The 17760-nt window shown below is 47.6% G+C and overlaps 1 protein-coding gene across 4 annotated transcripts in view; it reads left to right on the forward strand.

Moving 5' to 3' along the window:
* The window catches only part of Pax8 (paired box 8), a 59111-nt gene extending 44026 nt beyond the window's left edge, over positions 1–15085 (forward strand). For all 4 annotated transcript variants that reach the window (XM_028868681.2, XM_037204721.1, XM_037204722.1 and 1 more), the window contains 3 exons: positions 6358–6459; positions 12457–12543; positions 13978–15085. In XM_028868681.2, coding sequence (XP_028724514.1) covers positions 6358–6459; positions 12457–12543; positions 13978–14054 — 266 coding nt within the window. In that variant the 3' untranslated portion in view covers positions 14055–15085. The remainder of the gene's footprint in view (positions 1–6357; positions 6460–12456; positions 12544–13977) is intronic.
* The last annotated feature ends 2675 nt before the right edge of the window (positions 15086–17760 follow it).

Here is a 17760-nt window from a genome sequence, read left to right on the forward strand (position 1 = left end):
GTCACAGCAGCGTCTTTGGTTCCCACTGGCTCAGAGGTTCTAAAGGCCCTGTGACCCCAGCCCAGCATTTTGTAAACATTTGCTGACAGCAGCATTTTCTATCTGTCTGACAACTGATATTTTTTTCCCTTCCCCGTCCATCCATGCACCCTTGTGATGGACATGAACAATGTGAGGGTGGAGAGGTGGTGGTTGAGAGTCTGAAGAAAGGAAAAGAGTGTTGACTTGGAGTTGGAAATTTCGAGAGGGTCAAGTCAGCAGCGATGGCAGACAAGTGATTAAAAGGCACAGACCTGTGAGCTGGGTGAAATTATGTCAGCCAGAGAACATGGAATGGGGGTTGGAAGAGGGAAAGAAACGGCCTGTGTCTGCCGTGGGAGCACAGAGGCTGCATGGCAGGGCACACTCTTCTGTCTCATGGGAATGGGAGGCCGGGAAGCAGTAAGGGATGTGGCTGAGGGTGAAGGGCATATGATCCAGGACAATTCTTCCATTACTGAGTGATCTGCAGAGACTTGGCTGAGAGAGAAGGGCAGACAGTAGCTGAAGTGTAGACAAATCATCACAGACAGGCTATGGCTTCTTTCTTTCTTTCTTTTCTTCCTTCCTTCCTTCCTTCCTTCCTTTCTTTCTTTCCTCCTTTTTCTCTCTCTCTCTCTCTCTTTCCTTCCTTCCTTCCTTCCTTCCTTCCTTCCTTCCTTCCTTCCTTCCTTCCTTCCTTTCTTTCTTTCTTTCTTTCTTTCTTCCTTCCTTCAAGACAGAGTTTCTCTGTGTAGCCCTGGCTATTTTGGAACTCATTGTGTAGGCCAGGCTGGTCTCGAACTCAGAGATTCATCTGCCTCTGCCTCCTGAGTGCTGGAATTAAAGACGTGCAACTACTGCCCTGAGACACAGGCTATCTTATAGCTTATAGTTAGAAAGGCCTAGGGCAAACTCCCTCACCCTGAAGCCCCACACTTTCTCCCATCCTATCACCTTTTAAAGTTGGAAGTATCCCTGTCAACATATATGATCAGGGCTGATACTTCCTGCTTCTATTGTCTGTTAATTTAGTGGCCATGCCCACTCTCCAAGACAGCTGCAGGACTAGGAGGTCATCCACTCTGTGGGCTAAAGCAGCTGATGACAGATACCAGGAGGTCACCCAGGCATTAGGTAACCAAATACATAGTTTAGCAGATTCCCAGCCAGGTTGACCCCCACAGCCAGGCCTAGATCTGATCATTCCTGGATGGCTGGCCACATGTTAAAATCTGGTGTAGCAGCAAAGGCCCTAAGAAGAGCGCCAAGTGTCCAGGCTTGTGGGATCTAGGGTCCAGGGATCCAAGAGCAAGAAGCAAGAGAAGACTAGAGTTCAGAGAGCCACGCCCAGATCTTCCACTTAGGAACAAGGCAGATGACGGCTAGTGTTTAAGCTGAGTTCAGGGGATCAGTGCAGACCACAGAGACTTCCCACCAGAGGCCTGGCCAAAATTGGACCTAAATACACATCACTTGGCTGAGTTCTCATGGAGTCCAAAGAACATAAGAGGATGGAGGAATGTTAGACGTGGAATGAACTTAGGAGCCTGAGAACTATAACCTTCCAACCAGGGAAAGAGCTAAATCTGAGAGAAAGAGGAGGAGACAGAGCAGATCACTCCTGGGATGTTCTGCAAGAAAGGAGGATAGAAGGGAGAGTCAGGAGTTCTCATTCTGAAATTAGCCCGGCTCAATCCTGTGTGGATCTTCCTAGGACCTTCCTCTCTGAGTGGCCCTGCCTAAGAAACCCGGGCCACCTGCTGAAACTCTTCACCTGCTTGGCAGACTTTTTCTCCCTGAGTGATCCTCTTAGCCAGAGGGTCCTGGGAGTGTTGTCTCTAGAATGACTGCTCTTGGATCCTCGGCTTTTTTTCTAGTCAGCCAAGAAATAGGGAGCATTAGGACTTGGGAAATAATGAGATTTGCGTACAGTTCCTGCTAGTTCCCGTTAGAATACCACCCCTACCCACCCAGCCAGTCAGCCGCCTGTTGGATTCCAACCCACTGGCCACGACAGTGACATCAAGGACATCCTTGTCCTTGCTGTTCTAAGGCTGGCTACGGCTCAGCTGATGGGAAAGCTGCAGCTAGGTTTTTATCATCAAGGAGCCCAGTGTCCTCCTCCATTCTTTTGTACAAATTATATTTAGTCCTGCCAAAGAGATTTCTGGGTTGCCATAAATTCTCCTTGCTCTCAGAACAAGATAAGGCATTGAAAAGGGGTCACACAGAGGGCAGACATCAAAGGGGTCCAATGAAATAGTCTAAAATCACCTCTACCCTCTGGATTCCTTCCTCTGGCTAATGGCTTTCTGTTCCCGCTCTCTACCTCTAATTAGAATATTTACCAAGAATTCTGGGATACCAGAATGTTCCCAGACAATCCCACTTTGTAGCCAGCCAACCTATGCTGATGCCTGTGTCAACATTTTTAAAAGAGGCCCCCATTGGAAGTCTACTGGAGAGCACAGGAGATGGGATTAGTCAGCAAGGAGAAATTTTTAGTGAAGAGCCTTCAAAACAGAATGGGTAGGAGGGTATGTCTGAGCAGAGGGTGTGCCCATCTCTAGCTGGCGGCTTCTGTTGTTGTTGTTTTGTTTCTTGTTTCGGGACAGGGTTTCACTGTGTAGCTCTGGTGGTCCTGGAACTCACTATAGACCAGGCTGCCCTGGAACTCACAGAGATCTTGCTTGCCTCTGCTTCCCGGGTGTCACCATACTTGGCCTGGTTCAAGATGCTTGACTCTGAAAGACTTTGTTGTTTTGTTTTGTTTTCTCCAATACTGGGCATTAAATTCAAGCCACTTAAATTATTATTATAAAATACATTATTATTATTAATATAAAATTATTATTACATTAATAATAACTACCCTGCTACTGAGCTACACTCCCACACTCCAAAATCTTGTTCTTTAAGAAATTAAAGCAGAGAGGCTGGAGAGATGGCTCAGCACTTATGAGCACTGGCTGCTCTTCCAGAGGTCCTGAGTTCAATTTCTGACACCCACATGGTGGCTCACAACCATCTATAACTGCAGTCCCATGGGATCCTATTCGCTCTTCTGGTGTGAGGCTGCACATATAGATGAAAAGCCCATACACATAAAATGCGTAAACAAATACACCTTTTTTAGATAAAAGAAATTAAAGCAGAGAGTTTTGTAGCACTGTTAAGACAGTTTGGGTATGGTGGTGTCCTAGAAAAAAAATTTATTTGTCTTTCCAGGAGGGCCAGGTTTTATTAGGGGAAGTCTTCAGTGGTCTGTTTGGGCCATTGATTCAGAAATCTTTCTTGCTGAGAGAAAATTAGGTAACTGAGGAGAAATGAAGATTAAAATCCCTGAATAGAGGGACAGAGACCAATGAATTCTTTTGCAAGAACTAGTATTCACGGGGTGAGCCCCACTGATAGAGATCATGGGTTGAATTGTGGTCTGAGGTATGCACCCAGGAGCTCAGCCTAGAAGAAGAAGCTGTTCAGGTGACAGAAAATGGCCAATAGGGCAGGAGGCATGGCCACAGGCTACCAGAACCAGAAAGGCTCAGGGAACAGCAAACTAGCATGAGCAAAGAGATGACCAGAGAGCCTAAACTAATCTTAATTCATGGGAGACATGGACCCTGACTCAAAATCCTCCACACAGTGTGCAAAGAAGTCCCACCAACCAGGAAGTAAGGCGAACCCCAGTTACAAGCTCTTCTCTGAATCGTGTCCTGGTGTGGCAGATAGGAAGATTTTGGTTTGGAGAAATTAAGTATTTTGTTCATAGTCTTGTCTGGATCTAGTATTCAGTCTCAGTTTCAAAATCAATCTCTCTCTCTCTCTCTCTCTCTGTCTCTCTCCTCTCTCCCTCCCTCTCCTTCTGTCTCTCCCTATCTCCCTCCCCCACCACCATCTCTCCCTCCTCCCTCTGTCTCTCGATATCTCCCTTCCCTTCTCTCCCTCTCTTCCTCCCCCCTTTCTTGCTTCCTCCGTCTCTCTAGTAGGAAAGAAAGAAGAAAAGCGAAGGTATGCCGCCTAAGTCTGTCCCCCATCTCTGTCTAATATGTCACCCAGCTGCCCATCACCCTGCTCCCCTTCCTGCTATCACCCTTTCCCAGCCATTGTCCCCAGCAATGGTGTCACATTGCTGACTCTTTCTCGTGAAATTCAAAGTTTATTTTGGGTAAATCTTCTGGTTATTCCTCATCCTCATTCTAAATATGTCACATTTCCCTTTTCTTTCCCAGCATTCCCAGCCCTTACTTTGTTCTGATGCCCCTATGTCAGGTGAACAGAAACTGCCTGCTTAGTCCAGTACCAATCAGAGCTAGATACTTAGTAGACGAGTCAATTTGAAACCGGTGTCTGGGTGTCTAAAAATCCTAATGCTATTTTAAATAACGAATACTAACAACCTATTTCTGACAGGATGTTTTTCTGCAAGAACTTCATTGATATGAGCATTTTTTAGAATGTGTCCATTGCACTAATCAGTGTCTACCTAGAACATGAGGCAACAGGTCGAATTATACTGATAAACTTCAGAGTTGTAGGACTAGTTTGTATAAGGCCACTCACATTCATGACCACCTCCATTTTGCATATGAAGAAAGAGGCTTAGAGTCAGAGTGCCTACTCTAAGGGCAAACAGAAAGCCATGAAAACAGGATGGGTCCCCTAACCCTTTAATCCTGGTTTAGTGCCAAGCTTTGCTCTTCAGTTCTCTCTCTCTCTCTCTCTCTCTCTCTCTCTCTCTCTCTCTCTCTCTCTCTCAAGTCCCCAAGTACCTAGCCCTTAGAACTTTCTCAATAAGTACTTGTTGAATGAAAGATTTGTCCTCATGGGTAAGAAAGAGTTAGTCACTGTGGGGCTGACAATTCCCAGGGTTTCATGGTACGTACCTTCCCGTACGTCATCATTAACTAGGTACCCTTTCAAGAAGTTTAGGTATGAAGGATCTGGGAGGGCATATGGGAAGAGGGGACAATCTGTGACATAGAGAAGAAGGTCTGGTGAGTTGGTTGACAGGGGCTCACAGGCAGCCCCCCAGGAAAGTGGCAGAAAGCATTTGGGCTGAATGGCTATCATCCAACACAATGGTTTCTCTACCAAGAGTGACTTTATCCCCTGCTTCCTCCACACTGGGGACATATAGCAATGTCTGGAGATACTTTGGGTTATCTCATTGGTGTACTGGAATTTGGTGGGCAGAGGCCAGGGACTCTGTCTGCTCAGTACCCTTTAATGCACAGGACAGCTGCAGAACAAAGAATTTACCAGCCAATAATGTCAGTGTCACTGAGATGGAATTCTACAAGCATCACTAAGAACTAGTTTGCCCAAATAATCCATTATTCACAATGGAACTTTTTAAGAGTGGAATGCCCATTGTTAATAAATATACCGAGTCAGTGGTCATCACATGAACAGACGTCGGAAAACCGGGGTGTGCAGATTCTGTTCTGGCCCACAGAGCAGGAGTGATGGAGAGGTGAACAGTGGAAGGATTCTGGTTGTTGGGCAGGGGGAGAAGGGGAGGACATCAGCAGGCCAGGCGAGGTCTCCCAGAAGGGAAGCTTTCATTTCCTGGTGTGAAAGAAGACATCCAGGGAGATGGGGTTTCACAGGAGTGCCCTGGTGTCCCCAGGATGTAGGCATGACACAAATTACAGATAGGCAGATATAGATCAGGGATGAGACCTACTGAAAATGGCTTTTTAAAGAAGTACAATTGATAAGAATGACACTTATGATTATGTGGGAAAGTCAGCAATCTCTCAGTGATGTTTCCTTTTATGTCAGGAATAGTCAACGTGTTTCTTGTCCCTTACTATCCTTATTAATTATATCTCCCTGGAAGTCCAGGCCAACCAGTAGGAGCTTCCTGTGTGGTTGATTAGCAATGTCTGCCCTATATCCCCCAAGGGACAGTGATGGATCCATGTACCTTTATTTCACAAGACCTGGCTTTGTCATTCTTTTGAAAGTCAGATGAAAAGTGAGTCCCCGAGTCTAGCGGCCTCTCATGTATTTATTTAGTCCATTGGTGCCAACTGCTATGCTGGGCAGGGAGCTAAAGACTAAGAAGACGCCACCCCTGGCACCCAATAACTTGACATTTTTGTGGGAAAAAAATTGTGAAAATAAAGCACAAAAGAGGACTGCAGTTGTAAGAGCCCCTTGCTTGGTGAGCCTCTGTCCTCTAGAGAAAACAAAAACATGGGATCAGAGGAGGGCTGTGTCTCCAGCAGTGTTGGCTGAGGAGAGACTTCCTGAGCCTCAGCAGGGTGGGATGATGAGCACAGGAGCCACCCATGCACCAACTAATGACTCTTTGGTGTCTTTTACCAGGGCGAGAGATGGTGGGGCCCACGCTGCCTGGATACCCACCCCACATCCCCACCAGTGGGCAGGGCAGCTATGCCTCTTCTGCTATCGCAGGCATGGTGGCAGGTAAGGGGGGAGGGGCTGGGTGGAAGCATTGCCAAAGGGAAGTGCTGGAGAAAGAAAGGGAGACAGTAGGTGACAGAGATAGGCTGTGTCGCACTCATAGGCTTCCCAAAGGACACTGAAGGGTGGGCCAAAGGGGTACCTTCATAGAAACACCTAGAGGAGCTCCCCAGGGCCATCTTGGCTCCCTGACTCCTCTCCGTTTAGCGTTCTTCTCCCAGACCTCCCACATAGACAGACCTCTATGTTCACATCCAAGCACATCCTCTGCTTCCTCCTCTTCTCCTGCATTAAAATGGAAGAGTGTGCAACAGACACCATGAGACAAACATGAGCCTAACCCCTGGTCTCCTGTGGCTTAAATCAAATCAGATGAATCTCAGTTTACCTCTTTCATAAAATCTGAATTTGAATGATGATGACGATGATGATGGTGGTGATGATGATGATAATTATGGTGAAGATAATGGATAATGAACATAATGATGATGATGAAATGAGTGAAATACATCTTCCTTTGCACTACACACTCACTCAACAATGAGTAGGGCCCAGGTCCTACCAACTCTTAGGATACCATAGAGTATCCTTCACTAAGGGTAGAGTCCTTCACACTCCTTTAGAATGTCCTGGAATTTTACTTGACAGTCCATTTGGTGTCTTGTCTGCCAGTCATCCATCCAGTGACCCAGAATGTCAGGGTCTGGACAAATGAATAAGGCAATGGCAATTTATTTGGGAAAGTCCCAGTCTTTTAGGAGCCGTGTGGGAAAGCTCCTGGGATGGATGAGTGGTTAGGATGGAACCATTTCCACTGCCATAGAGGTATAAGGGCCTGAAGCTTTTGAGAAGGGCTCTAAACTCAAGGCCATGTGTGACCCCTCAATACCAACCCTCTGCCAACCCTGGCTCTGACCCTAAAAACTTGGCCCCATTCCACCAAGCTTGCTTCCCTCTAGTAGGGGTTAATCTTTGCCAGCCACCCACCCACTCTGGGCACCCTGTGCACAGGCAGGTGGGCTGAGTTCTCTTCGGCAGAGAAAGGGGAGGGAGCAAGGGGAGGAGGCTTTGCTCCCTGGGAACCTGCTGAGCTGGCACTTGTTGCTGCCCGGTTACCGTGGCGATGTGGTTAATGCAGCGTTGAAAATACAGAATTCTGACTCCTCTCTCCCTCCTGGCCCCGGACTCCCTCTCTCCCTCCCTCCCTCCCTCTTGTGGAGCGTGAAATGAGATTGGTCAAGATAAAAAAGGAAAAGATTCGGTTATTTTTTTAAGAGTGTGGATAATGGGGCCTCTCAATCAAAATCCTAGGCTCCGGTCTGCTCCCTGCACCTCCCTTTACAAGCCCTCCACTTCCCCTGCTGTCTGCTTAGAGGAGAAGGAAGCAACGTAAAGCAAGACCCCCCCCCCAGTTATGAATGATTCTTGGGGGCAGGTCTAGGGGTCCAGGGCAAGGGGTTCCTGGGGCCAGAGTGTGACGTGGGAGGTAGCTGGAAGACGGGGGGAAAGGCTGCTTCTTGGAAGACCTCTCCCAGAGTGAGTGCTGTGAAGAAATACTCTCACACAGAAGTATACATGTACAGTGTGCATGTGTGTGTGACACGTACATGTGCGTCACCACACCCGCCACACAGACTGTAAGTGAATCGCAAAAGGGAAGGGTCTCACCATTCACAGTGGTTGGGTTTCCTGTAAGCTGTGTCCACATTAGTTTTCAGGAAATGCAATGCCATTAAAATGAATCACCTGCTTCCTAAGAGCACTCTTGTGCAAATGACTCCTGAAGGAGTGTCTTTCATGGAAAAATAACACCACATCCATCTCTTAGCCTATGATCTCTCAGTTGACTGAATAGGATTTCTTTCCATTGAAGTCACTTAACTCATTAAGAATCTACTGCATACACGTAAGACACATAATAAGGACTTCAAATAAGGCATGTCAGCTACATTCTTTGATAAGTTTTGCAAAGGAATAAGTGGTAATTTACTATACATTTCTGCATACCTGGCCATTGATATGCATAGCTTTATTTCTCTTTTATCTTTACAATAAATCTGAGTGGCTGGTAGAACCCAGTTTTATAGCTAGGGAAACTAAGGTCTATAAGAGCCAAATGGTATGCTCAGGGATGATACTAAGTGACTGAGTTGTTCAAACACAGGTCTAGTGATTTAACATCTGTGCCTCTTTCCATTTTCCCACACTGTATCCCATCATACCATGAATAAAGACACAAGCTATGGGCTGACCCTACAGTTAATGGCGTTCAGATCAGTTAGAAAACAGACCCAGCACATTAGCTAGTTGGATTCATCCTGACATCTGTCCTTGCTTTCTCCTTTCCTTCCATTTTCTCTTTTCATTCAGCTACCTTTCTTTCTCTCCGTCCATCTGCTTGTTTTTATTCATCTATCTTTATATACACACACATCATTCCATGCTTCATTCTACCCATCAGCCCATCCATCCATCCATCCATCCATCCATCATCCATCCATCCATTCATCCATCCATCCATCCAATTTCTTCTTTCTTCCCATGTATCCATACTTTTACCTATCCCCCTTTCCAGGCATCCTCCCAGCATCCATTCTCTCATTACTAATACTTCTATTACCCACATATCACTTTTTCAGTTAATAAATGCTAGTGAAGATCTCCTGGGCCTGCAGAAATGCACAAAGCGTGCCCCTCTATTTGTGACAATGGACAAGAACAAGCAGCGAGCAAGTCAATGAATGAATAAGCATAATATCACATGAAGATAACCATGTAAAGGCAATAAAATGTGATGATGCAATGAAGAGCCACAGGGAGAGCAGATAACTACTTTAGATTGAATAGACAGGAAGGCCTTTCTGAAAAGATTTTCAAAGTGGTTAGCCAAGTGATAAACTGAGGCTAACCATCCCTAGCCTGAAAGAAGATCAAGTGCAAAGGCCCTGAGGCAGGAAAAGCTAATTTAGCACAACAGTGTACCAAAAGAAGGTGAGCATGTTGGAGAGTGGTGAGCACCCAGAGAAGGCCCCGCAGAGTGGGGAGGAATGGGCGGCAGCAGGGCCGTGGTTTAGAACGCTGTTCAGATGCTTGAGGAAGTAGATTGTAGACACAGAGACAAGTTAGGGCATCATTGCTCTAGTTTTTGTAAGAGACAACTAGTTGCTTTAGCTAGGAAAGTAGGCCTGAAGGATAAGAGAGACACAATATGTTTCGATGATAAATAGAACAAAACCTGCCAGCAAGTTGACTACAGAGGTGAGAAACAGAGGCAGCAACCATGGGCCAGGGGCCTCATAGACTGGGGGCGGGAAGCTTCATGGATGGTGGTGGTAAGTCAACCCATGGGAAAGCAGGAGAGACAGTGGTGTGGAGGAAATGCAAGGGTCCAGAGGCTGTAACAGTTGAGATGATGAGCTAAATACCGAGCTTGATTTCTCAGAAGGCTTTAACATGAAGCTGGGATTGGTCCTTCCACATAATGTGGAGTTCTGACAAAGAAGGGGCCAGAAGAGAGTAAGTAGGAGAATTAGGCAAGCTGCAAAGCAGCATGGGTCACTGAGGCAGATTCCAAAGGAAGTGAAGGGACTCAGAGGCTGGGGGAGTTGACTCGAAGGCACTTTGCCTAGATCAGCATTAGTCTGATTGGAATCGAATGTGAAGATGAAGGCAGAGACAGAGGCTAGTGGCATCCAATGGAAGAACAAAGGGAACTGGCCTTTTCTAGGCATGGTGACATTTCATTATATGTGTCTGTGTACCGCAGAAATGCCACACTCCCAAGTGTACTGTCTACACAGGTGCAGCCTCTATCCCAGCTTCCCAGTGACTGAGGAAAAGAGGCGTGCAGAGTGTATAGTAAATAAAGAAATGCCGAGTGAGTGGATGCCTGAATGGGTGATAAAAGGAGAGGCAGACACATTGTGTTTCTCAGCTCTCTTCCTTGTCCTTTAGAGACTGCGATGTTCAGCGTTTGGGAGGCCAGAGTAAGGGCACGGGATGCCTTGCTGCACAGCCAGAACAGAACTGGCCTCCTCTAGGGGAACGAACACTGAAACCAGGGGAACTGGAGCACACTGGCAGTGAACAGGCTTAGTTCCCACTGTAGGCTGTAGGGGCGAGCACTGGCAGAGGATCACGGCAGCCAGCCTTGAGTGCAGGCTCTCACTTGGCATCCTGGCCTTGGGAGAAAGTCTTGAGGCCTTCTGCATAGAATTTTCTTCATTCCCAAGTAAATGGTTGGATGAGATACTTTCTTAGTTTCTTCTTTCTTCTTCCTTTCCTCGCTTCCTTCTTGTACATGTATTTTCTTCCAGATCTGTGCTTGGGTCTGTCTCTAGCCAAAAGAAAGTCCCTGTGTTCTTACCACGAGCATGCTGCATGGTATGGAACTGCTAGACACAAAGAGGTTTCAGCAGCCTTCCCCTACCTCAGGCTCTTCTCTGGCTTCCACTCAGACAAATGACCTCTCCTCGATGAGAAAGCAGACCAGCTGGCCCCGGCCCAGTCATTAAGATTTATTGTATGACCGATATGAGAATCCACTGAACTTTTAAAAATAATTTATTTATTTCATGTGCATTCGTATTTTGCCTGTATGTAGGTCTGTGTAAAGGTGTCGGATCCCCTGGATCTGGAGTTACAGGCAGTTAGGAGCTGCCATGTGGGTGCTGGGAATTGAACCCAGGTCTTCTGGAAGAGCAGCCAGTGCTCTTAACCACTGAGCCATCTCTGCAGCCCATGAACTTTTCTTTTTTAGCACTGGTTTCAGGAGAAAATAAAAAGAAGCTAATATTTCTGGATTATGCTTTTATCAAGAACATGATTCTAAGCATTTGATATTCATACCTCATCTAATCTTCACCCAAATCCAGTGAGGTAGGGACGAGAGTTTGTCCCATTTGATAGGCAAGGACACCGAGGCTCAGAGAGAGAGAGAGAGATTAAGTGACAAGTCCAAGCCCAGACCTAGAAAATGGAGATTTGACCTCAGACCAGCCAATTCCAGGGCTGAGGAGTTTCAAACCTTCATTCCGAAGTTTGAGATGGAGACAAGAAATCACAGAAGGCACCTCACTCACAATCACAGATGAGTTTCCAAAAGACTGCAGAAACATTTTTTGATTATTAAATTGGCTAGAATCTGGCTGGATTGTTAAATGAAGTAAATGCTTGAAGAAATTAACTAGAATTTATGACCAAGAGTTCTAAGGTCAAATTCACGGTCCATCATTGGTCAACAGTGGAAGCCGAGACAGCCTACTGACGTGGGCTCCACTCTGGTTTCCCATTCTGTAAACTGGCAGTGTGGGAGGACACCTCACAGGATGGTCGAGAGAGATGAAAGGGGCATGGTTGCCAAAGCATGCTCTGCAAGCTTTAAATTACAGCCCACGGCAGGTGTGGTGGCCAGCTCAGCTTCACTGCTGTTGTGTAAGGGAATTCTTCAGTGAGTTCTTTGACAAGAATAATTCTTTTGGGAAAGCCAAGGATCAACTGACAGAATGAGGTAATCTGGCAGACCTTGTGTAAATTCATATCCCGAGTTTGCCGAAAGCAGGGTCACAGCTTTCCCGAGAGTTGATTCCCCCTTTGACCACCAGCCCCCTCTGGAAAGTCCCTTCTGTAGAGTCCCCAGCAGCTGAAAAAGCAGAATTTGAACCTGGCTCCTAGAGTTTGGCTGTTTCCACACTGCATCAGATTTTCAACTTGTGTGAGTTTCTGTGGATCATAGTCTTGATTTCTTTGTCTGGAAAGTGGGGATTGTGGCATCTGCCTCCCAGGGGCTCTTGGGAGGGCTGCAGAATATCAAGGAACTGCCCAAAGTGACCCATACTGTGGGACCTCTCAGCTCCGCTGTCCCTGTTGTGGGTTTACTTGCCCTGTCCAGTGCCGTTCATTTCTGGACTCAGCCCTGCCAGCCCTACAGACCTGTATAGACAGTCCCCATGATGGTGGTGTCATGAACCTCACAGGTCTCTTGCCTGTGTGCTCCAACAGGAAGTGAATATTCTGGCAATGCCTACAGCCACACCCCCTACTCCTCCTACAGCGAGGCCTGGCGCTTCCCCAACTCCAGCCTGCTGAGTAAGTTCCTGGGCTCATCCAGGCCCTCTGGTGGGCAAGGGGAGGGTTGTGGTGGAGAATTGAAGCTAGACCAAAGAGCTGAGAGGCCTCAGGCTGGATGGAATGTCTAGAGAGGTGGCAGTTGTTTGTCATAGAAATCAGCAGCAGATCACAGTATCTGGTGGGTTTAGGGAAGAGAACAGAAGGCCAAGCATTCCACAGTTTCCGTATTTCTCTTTCCACAGTCAGTGTCTGTTAAAATTTTGTTTTGCGTAGAATTCAGGAATCAAGTTTTGGAGGGCAAGGATAGAAAAGGGCAAAGTTACATTCAAGCAAAGCTCAAGAGTAGCTGGCCCGCCTGCAGCGGCTTACAGTCCTGCCAGGAGACACTATTCGGGAGTTCACTGCACACTGCCAGCTGCTCTCCTTCCTGGGAGCGGAGGCCAAGATACCATTTTGCTCATTAGTCATCTAAATAGGTTGAAAACAGTCATGAGTCACCACCAAAGCTTTGTTCCATCCAGTTCCTTGTATTTGCCTTGAGAACTGAGCAGTATTCAGGGTTGGAATCTGGAAAGTGGGTTTCAACGAGCTTTGAGAATGCTTTTTCACCCACGTCTGGCTCTGGGTCCCTAAACAGTTTGGGAAGATTCTGAGGGAAATAAATCCACAAAGACCTTAAGGAATTCTTCTAGAGCCTTCTTGAGTGGCAGCCCTATCAGTTGTTAGAGCAAATCTGACTCAGAGAGAAACAGTGGTCTTAAGGATGTCCAGTTCATAGACATCTTGGCAAACTGGCTGGATCATCCATTCCCTAAAGTCCCTTCTTTTATTGTCATATCTTACAGTCCCAGAAAGGACCAGCAGGGGACTTACCTGTACTCTGTTAGCCAGATGTGTTCAACTCCAAGCCAGATGTATTCAACTACAAGCTACCTCTAGTTCAGTTTAGTCAGAAAGGGCAAAGACTTTGAGGCTGGTGGGGTTAAGAGGGCCATCCTGTTGAGCTCTGTGGGAGTCCCTCAAGCCCAGAACCCCTGAGACCAGCCAGGAGTACAATTCTTTTAGGTGTTCAGAAGATGATGATCTGACCCGCCAGTATTTAGGCAAGGTCAGAGAGCATCCCAGCGACCCCCCACTATGCTCAGATTTTGAGGTGTCACAGATAACTGTTCTCTATTGCCTACTCCCTGAAGCAGCATGTTGAAGGTCAAAGCAGTCATGAGGGGTAGGGGGCAAAAAGCCATCATTTTTCTGGCTAGAAACTCAAAAGGTGAGGCCAGAGAAGGAGGGAAGGCTGGAGAGGAGTTAATTTTTGATGGTCAGATGGGCGGGGGTTGGGGGGTGGGATAAATGATTAACGCGTGCTGTCTTAAAGGTCAGCAGATGTGGAGGAACGTCATGGTGCAACTTCCTCCCTGACCAGCAATGTTGTTGTTGTTTTAATGTGTCCAGGTTCCCCATATTATTACAGCTCTACAACAAGGCCAAGCGCACCACCCACCTCTGCCACGGCCTTTGACCATCTGTAGTTGTCATGGGGACAGTGGGGACAACCAGGCAACAGGAGGACTTGGCCTGAGACAGGCCCCAGAGAGTCACACAAAGGAATCTTTATTTATTACATGAAAAATAACCACAATTCCAACATTGCGGCTCACTCCCTGTGTGGTCAGTTTAATGAACTGTGAAAGTCAGGATGACCTTGGAGAAGGCCAAACTGTCCTCCGAGATTCCTTTTGTGGGGGACAGGAGTTCCAGGAAAAACAAGAAGCATCCCATTTCAAAAGAGATGGAATTAGAGGAGAAATGTACCCAGGCTGGTACCCACCAAAGGAGAGAAAAGGGTTCACGAAGAACTTAGAGGGAGACATGGCTGAGGGTGTACAAGGACCACCTTGCAGTCTTCATCAATACAACCCCAGCAATCATGGACTATAAGCAAGCCCTTCTGGCCCATCAGTCATAGCCCAGGGCCAGGGCTCTACCTATCAGTCATCCTAGGAGTGACCACCTTTAGCCTCTACCACCTGCTGGGCAAGTCAACCAGCAACTTTCTGGGGATGTCAGCCTACCTTCCCTTTCTTGCTGCTGTGAGCCTACAAGCATCCCCTAGCCTCTCCACCAGCGAGCGGGTCACCCCTTTGGCAGCAGCGAACCTGTCCCCTGGGAAGTGCTGGCAGCGAGGCTCTGCACAGAGCACAGCGCAAGACATGATGGCTGGGACCATCACATCCTCTTCTCAACATCCCTGCCAAGTCAAGTGTGCTTTCTGCAGCTCCAGCCCACGCAGCCACCGAAGAGACCCCCAAGACCATCAGGAAGATTCCCTCTCTGGCTCCTCAGCTCCTTCCCCCAACACCACCTCACTGTAAATACCGTAAATGAAGCTCTGTTTGGGTCAAGCGTCCCTCTTTCCACCCCCCAGACTTTGGCCTCTGAGTGAATTGCTTCCCTACTATGTTGGGCTTTTCTCCTTGATACTTTTTTCTTTTTTTAAAGACAACCCGCCATTACCACATGACTCAATAAACCATTGCTCTTGGTCTCAGGTTTTGCGGCACCTTGGGGATGGACTTCCTCTAAGCACAGAATTAAGTGACTGACAAACTCACTTTGAAGATGTAGATTAGAAGGGACATTTTAGAGGACCTGGCTTAGCAATCCCTCTTTTCCTTAATAGATATCCAGCCCTGGGTAAATCAATTATTCTAAGTTTTGAGTTGATCCGCTGAGTAGATGCCAGCATAAAGTACGGCTGTGGCACAGTGCCATGCCAGTCCCTGTAGGCAGTCGCTGTTGGTGTTAACTGAAATGCAGAGTGTCAGGGGTGAGTTGGAGAAGATCCACAAATAACTACAAGCTGGGCCCCATGTAAACAGCGGTTTTGAGCTGAAGGAAATAAGCAAGAAGACAAACATCTCTTTGGTGCCAGGCACAGTGTTGGGGGCACTGAGTAAGACAAGTTTAGATTAGCCTGATCTCACATATGAGAAAACCGAGCTTGGAAAGACATTGGATGATGTGGTCAAAGTGGGAAGTCATGGATTCAACTAGGTATTCTTATCCTAAATCCAGCACTACCACTAAATCCAACCAATACCACAGGGGTCCTCTTGAGGAATGCCAGAAGGAATGCAAAAAACGGGCAGGGGCTTCCAAGGGTTGATTTTCTTTTGCCCTTCACAGGTGTTTGTCCCCTCATTTGGGAGGGGAGCTATCTGCATCTATGCAACCCCCCCCCCCCCCCCCGTGGACCCAGATGGAATGAGGGCAGGATGCCTGGGAAGACAGCAGGATAGAGCTGGGTGGAAGAGAGGATTCGTTATCCCTCCCAGGGGCTCCATGCTTGTGGGAACAGAAGTAGAGAGTTAAGGTTGTTACCTCTTCATGTCTACCCCAAAGGAGGTGCCAGGAACAATCAAGGGACAGGGGTGGGATGAGCCCCATTGTGTCATGAGGGGACACTTCCCATGACATAGGGGGTCTGGAATGAGGCTCAGTTTTCAATAACAGGGATGTCCTCTATTTGTAAGCTTGGCAGCAGGAATCGGGAGCCTTTTTCAACTGAAGCTGCTGGAGTCTCTGAACCAGTGGATTCATGAGCACCCTAAGGCAACCTGCAACTGAGAATCACTTTGAATGAATCCATGGTGTGCTATGTGAGCCTACACAGTGATCCTTGCATTTATAAACAAACCTCCTTCAGAGACACTATGTACCCCTGGCAGTCGCTCTCCTGTCTCAAATGACAGGGGGCTCTGACATATGTCTGATGCAAAACTTTCCTTTCCTTTTCTAGCTCAGCCTGGTCACTGCAGGAAAGTCAGTTTAGAGATGTTGGGTGATTACATGACACGACCCAACATCAGCAAGTACTCTCCCAGACCTATTCAGATATTCTATCCAAGGTCAAACTAGAGTCCCCCTTCGGGGCTCAGAAAACGTACTAATTTACATGCTGGGTGAGAGAGGCTAGTCAAAGTACCTCCCTCAACGCTGGGGTGGTTCTGGGAGAAGTCGGGTTGCAGCATGAGAGGACGCAAAGATGAAAGAGCGTGAAATGGTTACTGGGGCTGAGCTGAAAGGCCATGTCCACCTTGGGGGTGGGGTGAGGGATAGATGTGTGGGTGACCGCAAGTTGAGAGGACGGACTTGCTCACTCTTCAGGGGGAGGCGGGGGTGCTGGTTTCTGTGGGCTATGGAGGAATAGCCTATGTTAGCAGGAGGATTTGGGATGGCCTATTTGCCTGGGAGATTACCAAAGCAGTGAGCACCTTCCTCACCCTCCTCCTCCACTGTATCTGGAAGAAGCATTTCCACTGCCCCTGAGAGCGATCTCGGCTTTAAAGACAGCGTTTCTTGTCCATCACCCACTCCCCACACCACACTCCCACTCCCACACACACCCACACTTCTCCCTGCTTCCCAGTACCCCATCAGGGAGCCAGGTCACCAGGAGCTTGCCGCAAGCCCAAGACACTAAAACAGGCAAAGGTTATGTTCCTTGCTACAGGGAGAATGGGCCCCAGGTACACAGGCAGGGCTGCCATGGACTCTCTGGTCTATGCCCCCAAGCTCCAAGTCAGGAAGGAAGTTGGGAAAGAGAAACTGGCATTTCCCCCACCAAGGCCAGCCCTAGGCTGTCTGTAAACCCTTTCCCTACCTTCCCTGGTGTCTCCAGAAGTCTTGCCACAAGTTATTACTAAGAAACATATTTTCTGCCTACTGTGTGCCAGGCACATACTCCACCTCAAGCTCAAAGAATAGTGCTCAGTGCCCATAGTCCACAAATGCTGAATTAAAGACCTAGAGAGAAACCACTCACCAAGGTTTCTCCATTCCCATCTGCCCCCATCTTTCTGATGCCTTATTTTCTCTAAATGTATCTTTCCCCAGTGTAAATCAATGTAATTATCCTTTGAGATAATTTCCTTGGGAGTGGGCACAGGAAGAAGGTACTGAAGATCTCCGTGTCCACCATCAGTTGGCCTGTGCCTCACCATCAGCCTGTCAGATGGGGGCTGTGGACAACCTTTCTGTCTCTCCTTGAGCCTTAGAACTTTCGGCACCCGCCCGCCCCCATACACTAGGGTCTGTTTTGTCTTATAGAAAGCGTATTCACATCCTCTAATGTTTCTGATTCTCAACGCTGGTCCCATTTTGCACTTGGGGGAACTAAGGCTTAGTGCTGCTTTAACAAGGTCGCTAGCTGGTCCACAGAAGACCTGACAGCAT

This window comes from Peromyscus leucopus, chromosome 4 (genome assembly GCF_004664715.2).
Source record: "Peromyscus leucopus breed LL Stock chromosome 4, UCI_PerLeu_2.1, whole genome shotgun sequence".
NCBI classification, from domain to species: domain Eukaryota; kingdom Metazoa; phylum Chordata; class Mammalia; order Rodentia; family Cricetidae; genus Peromyscus; species Peromyscus leucopus.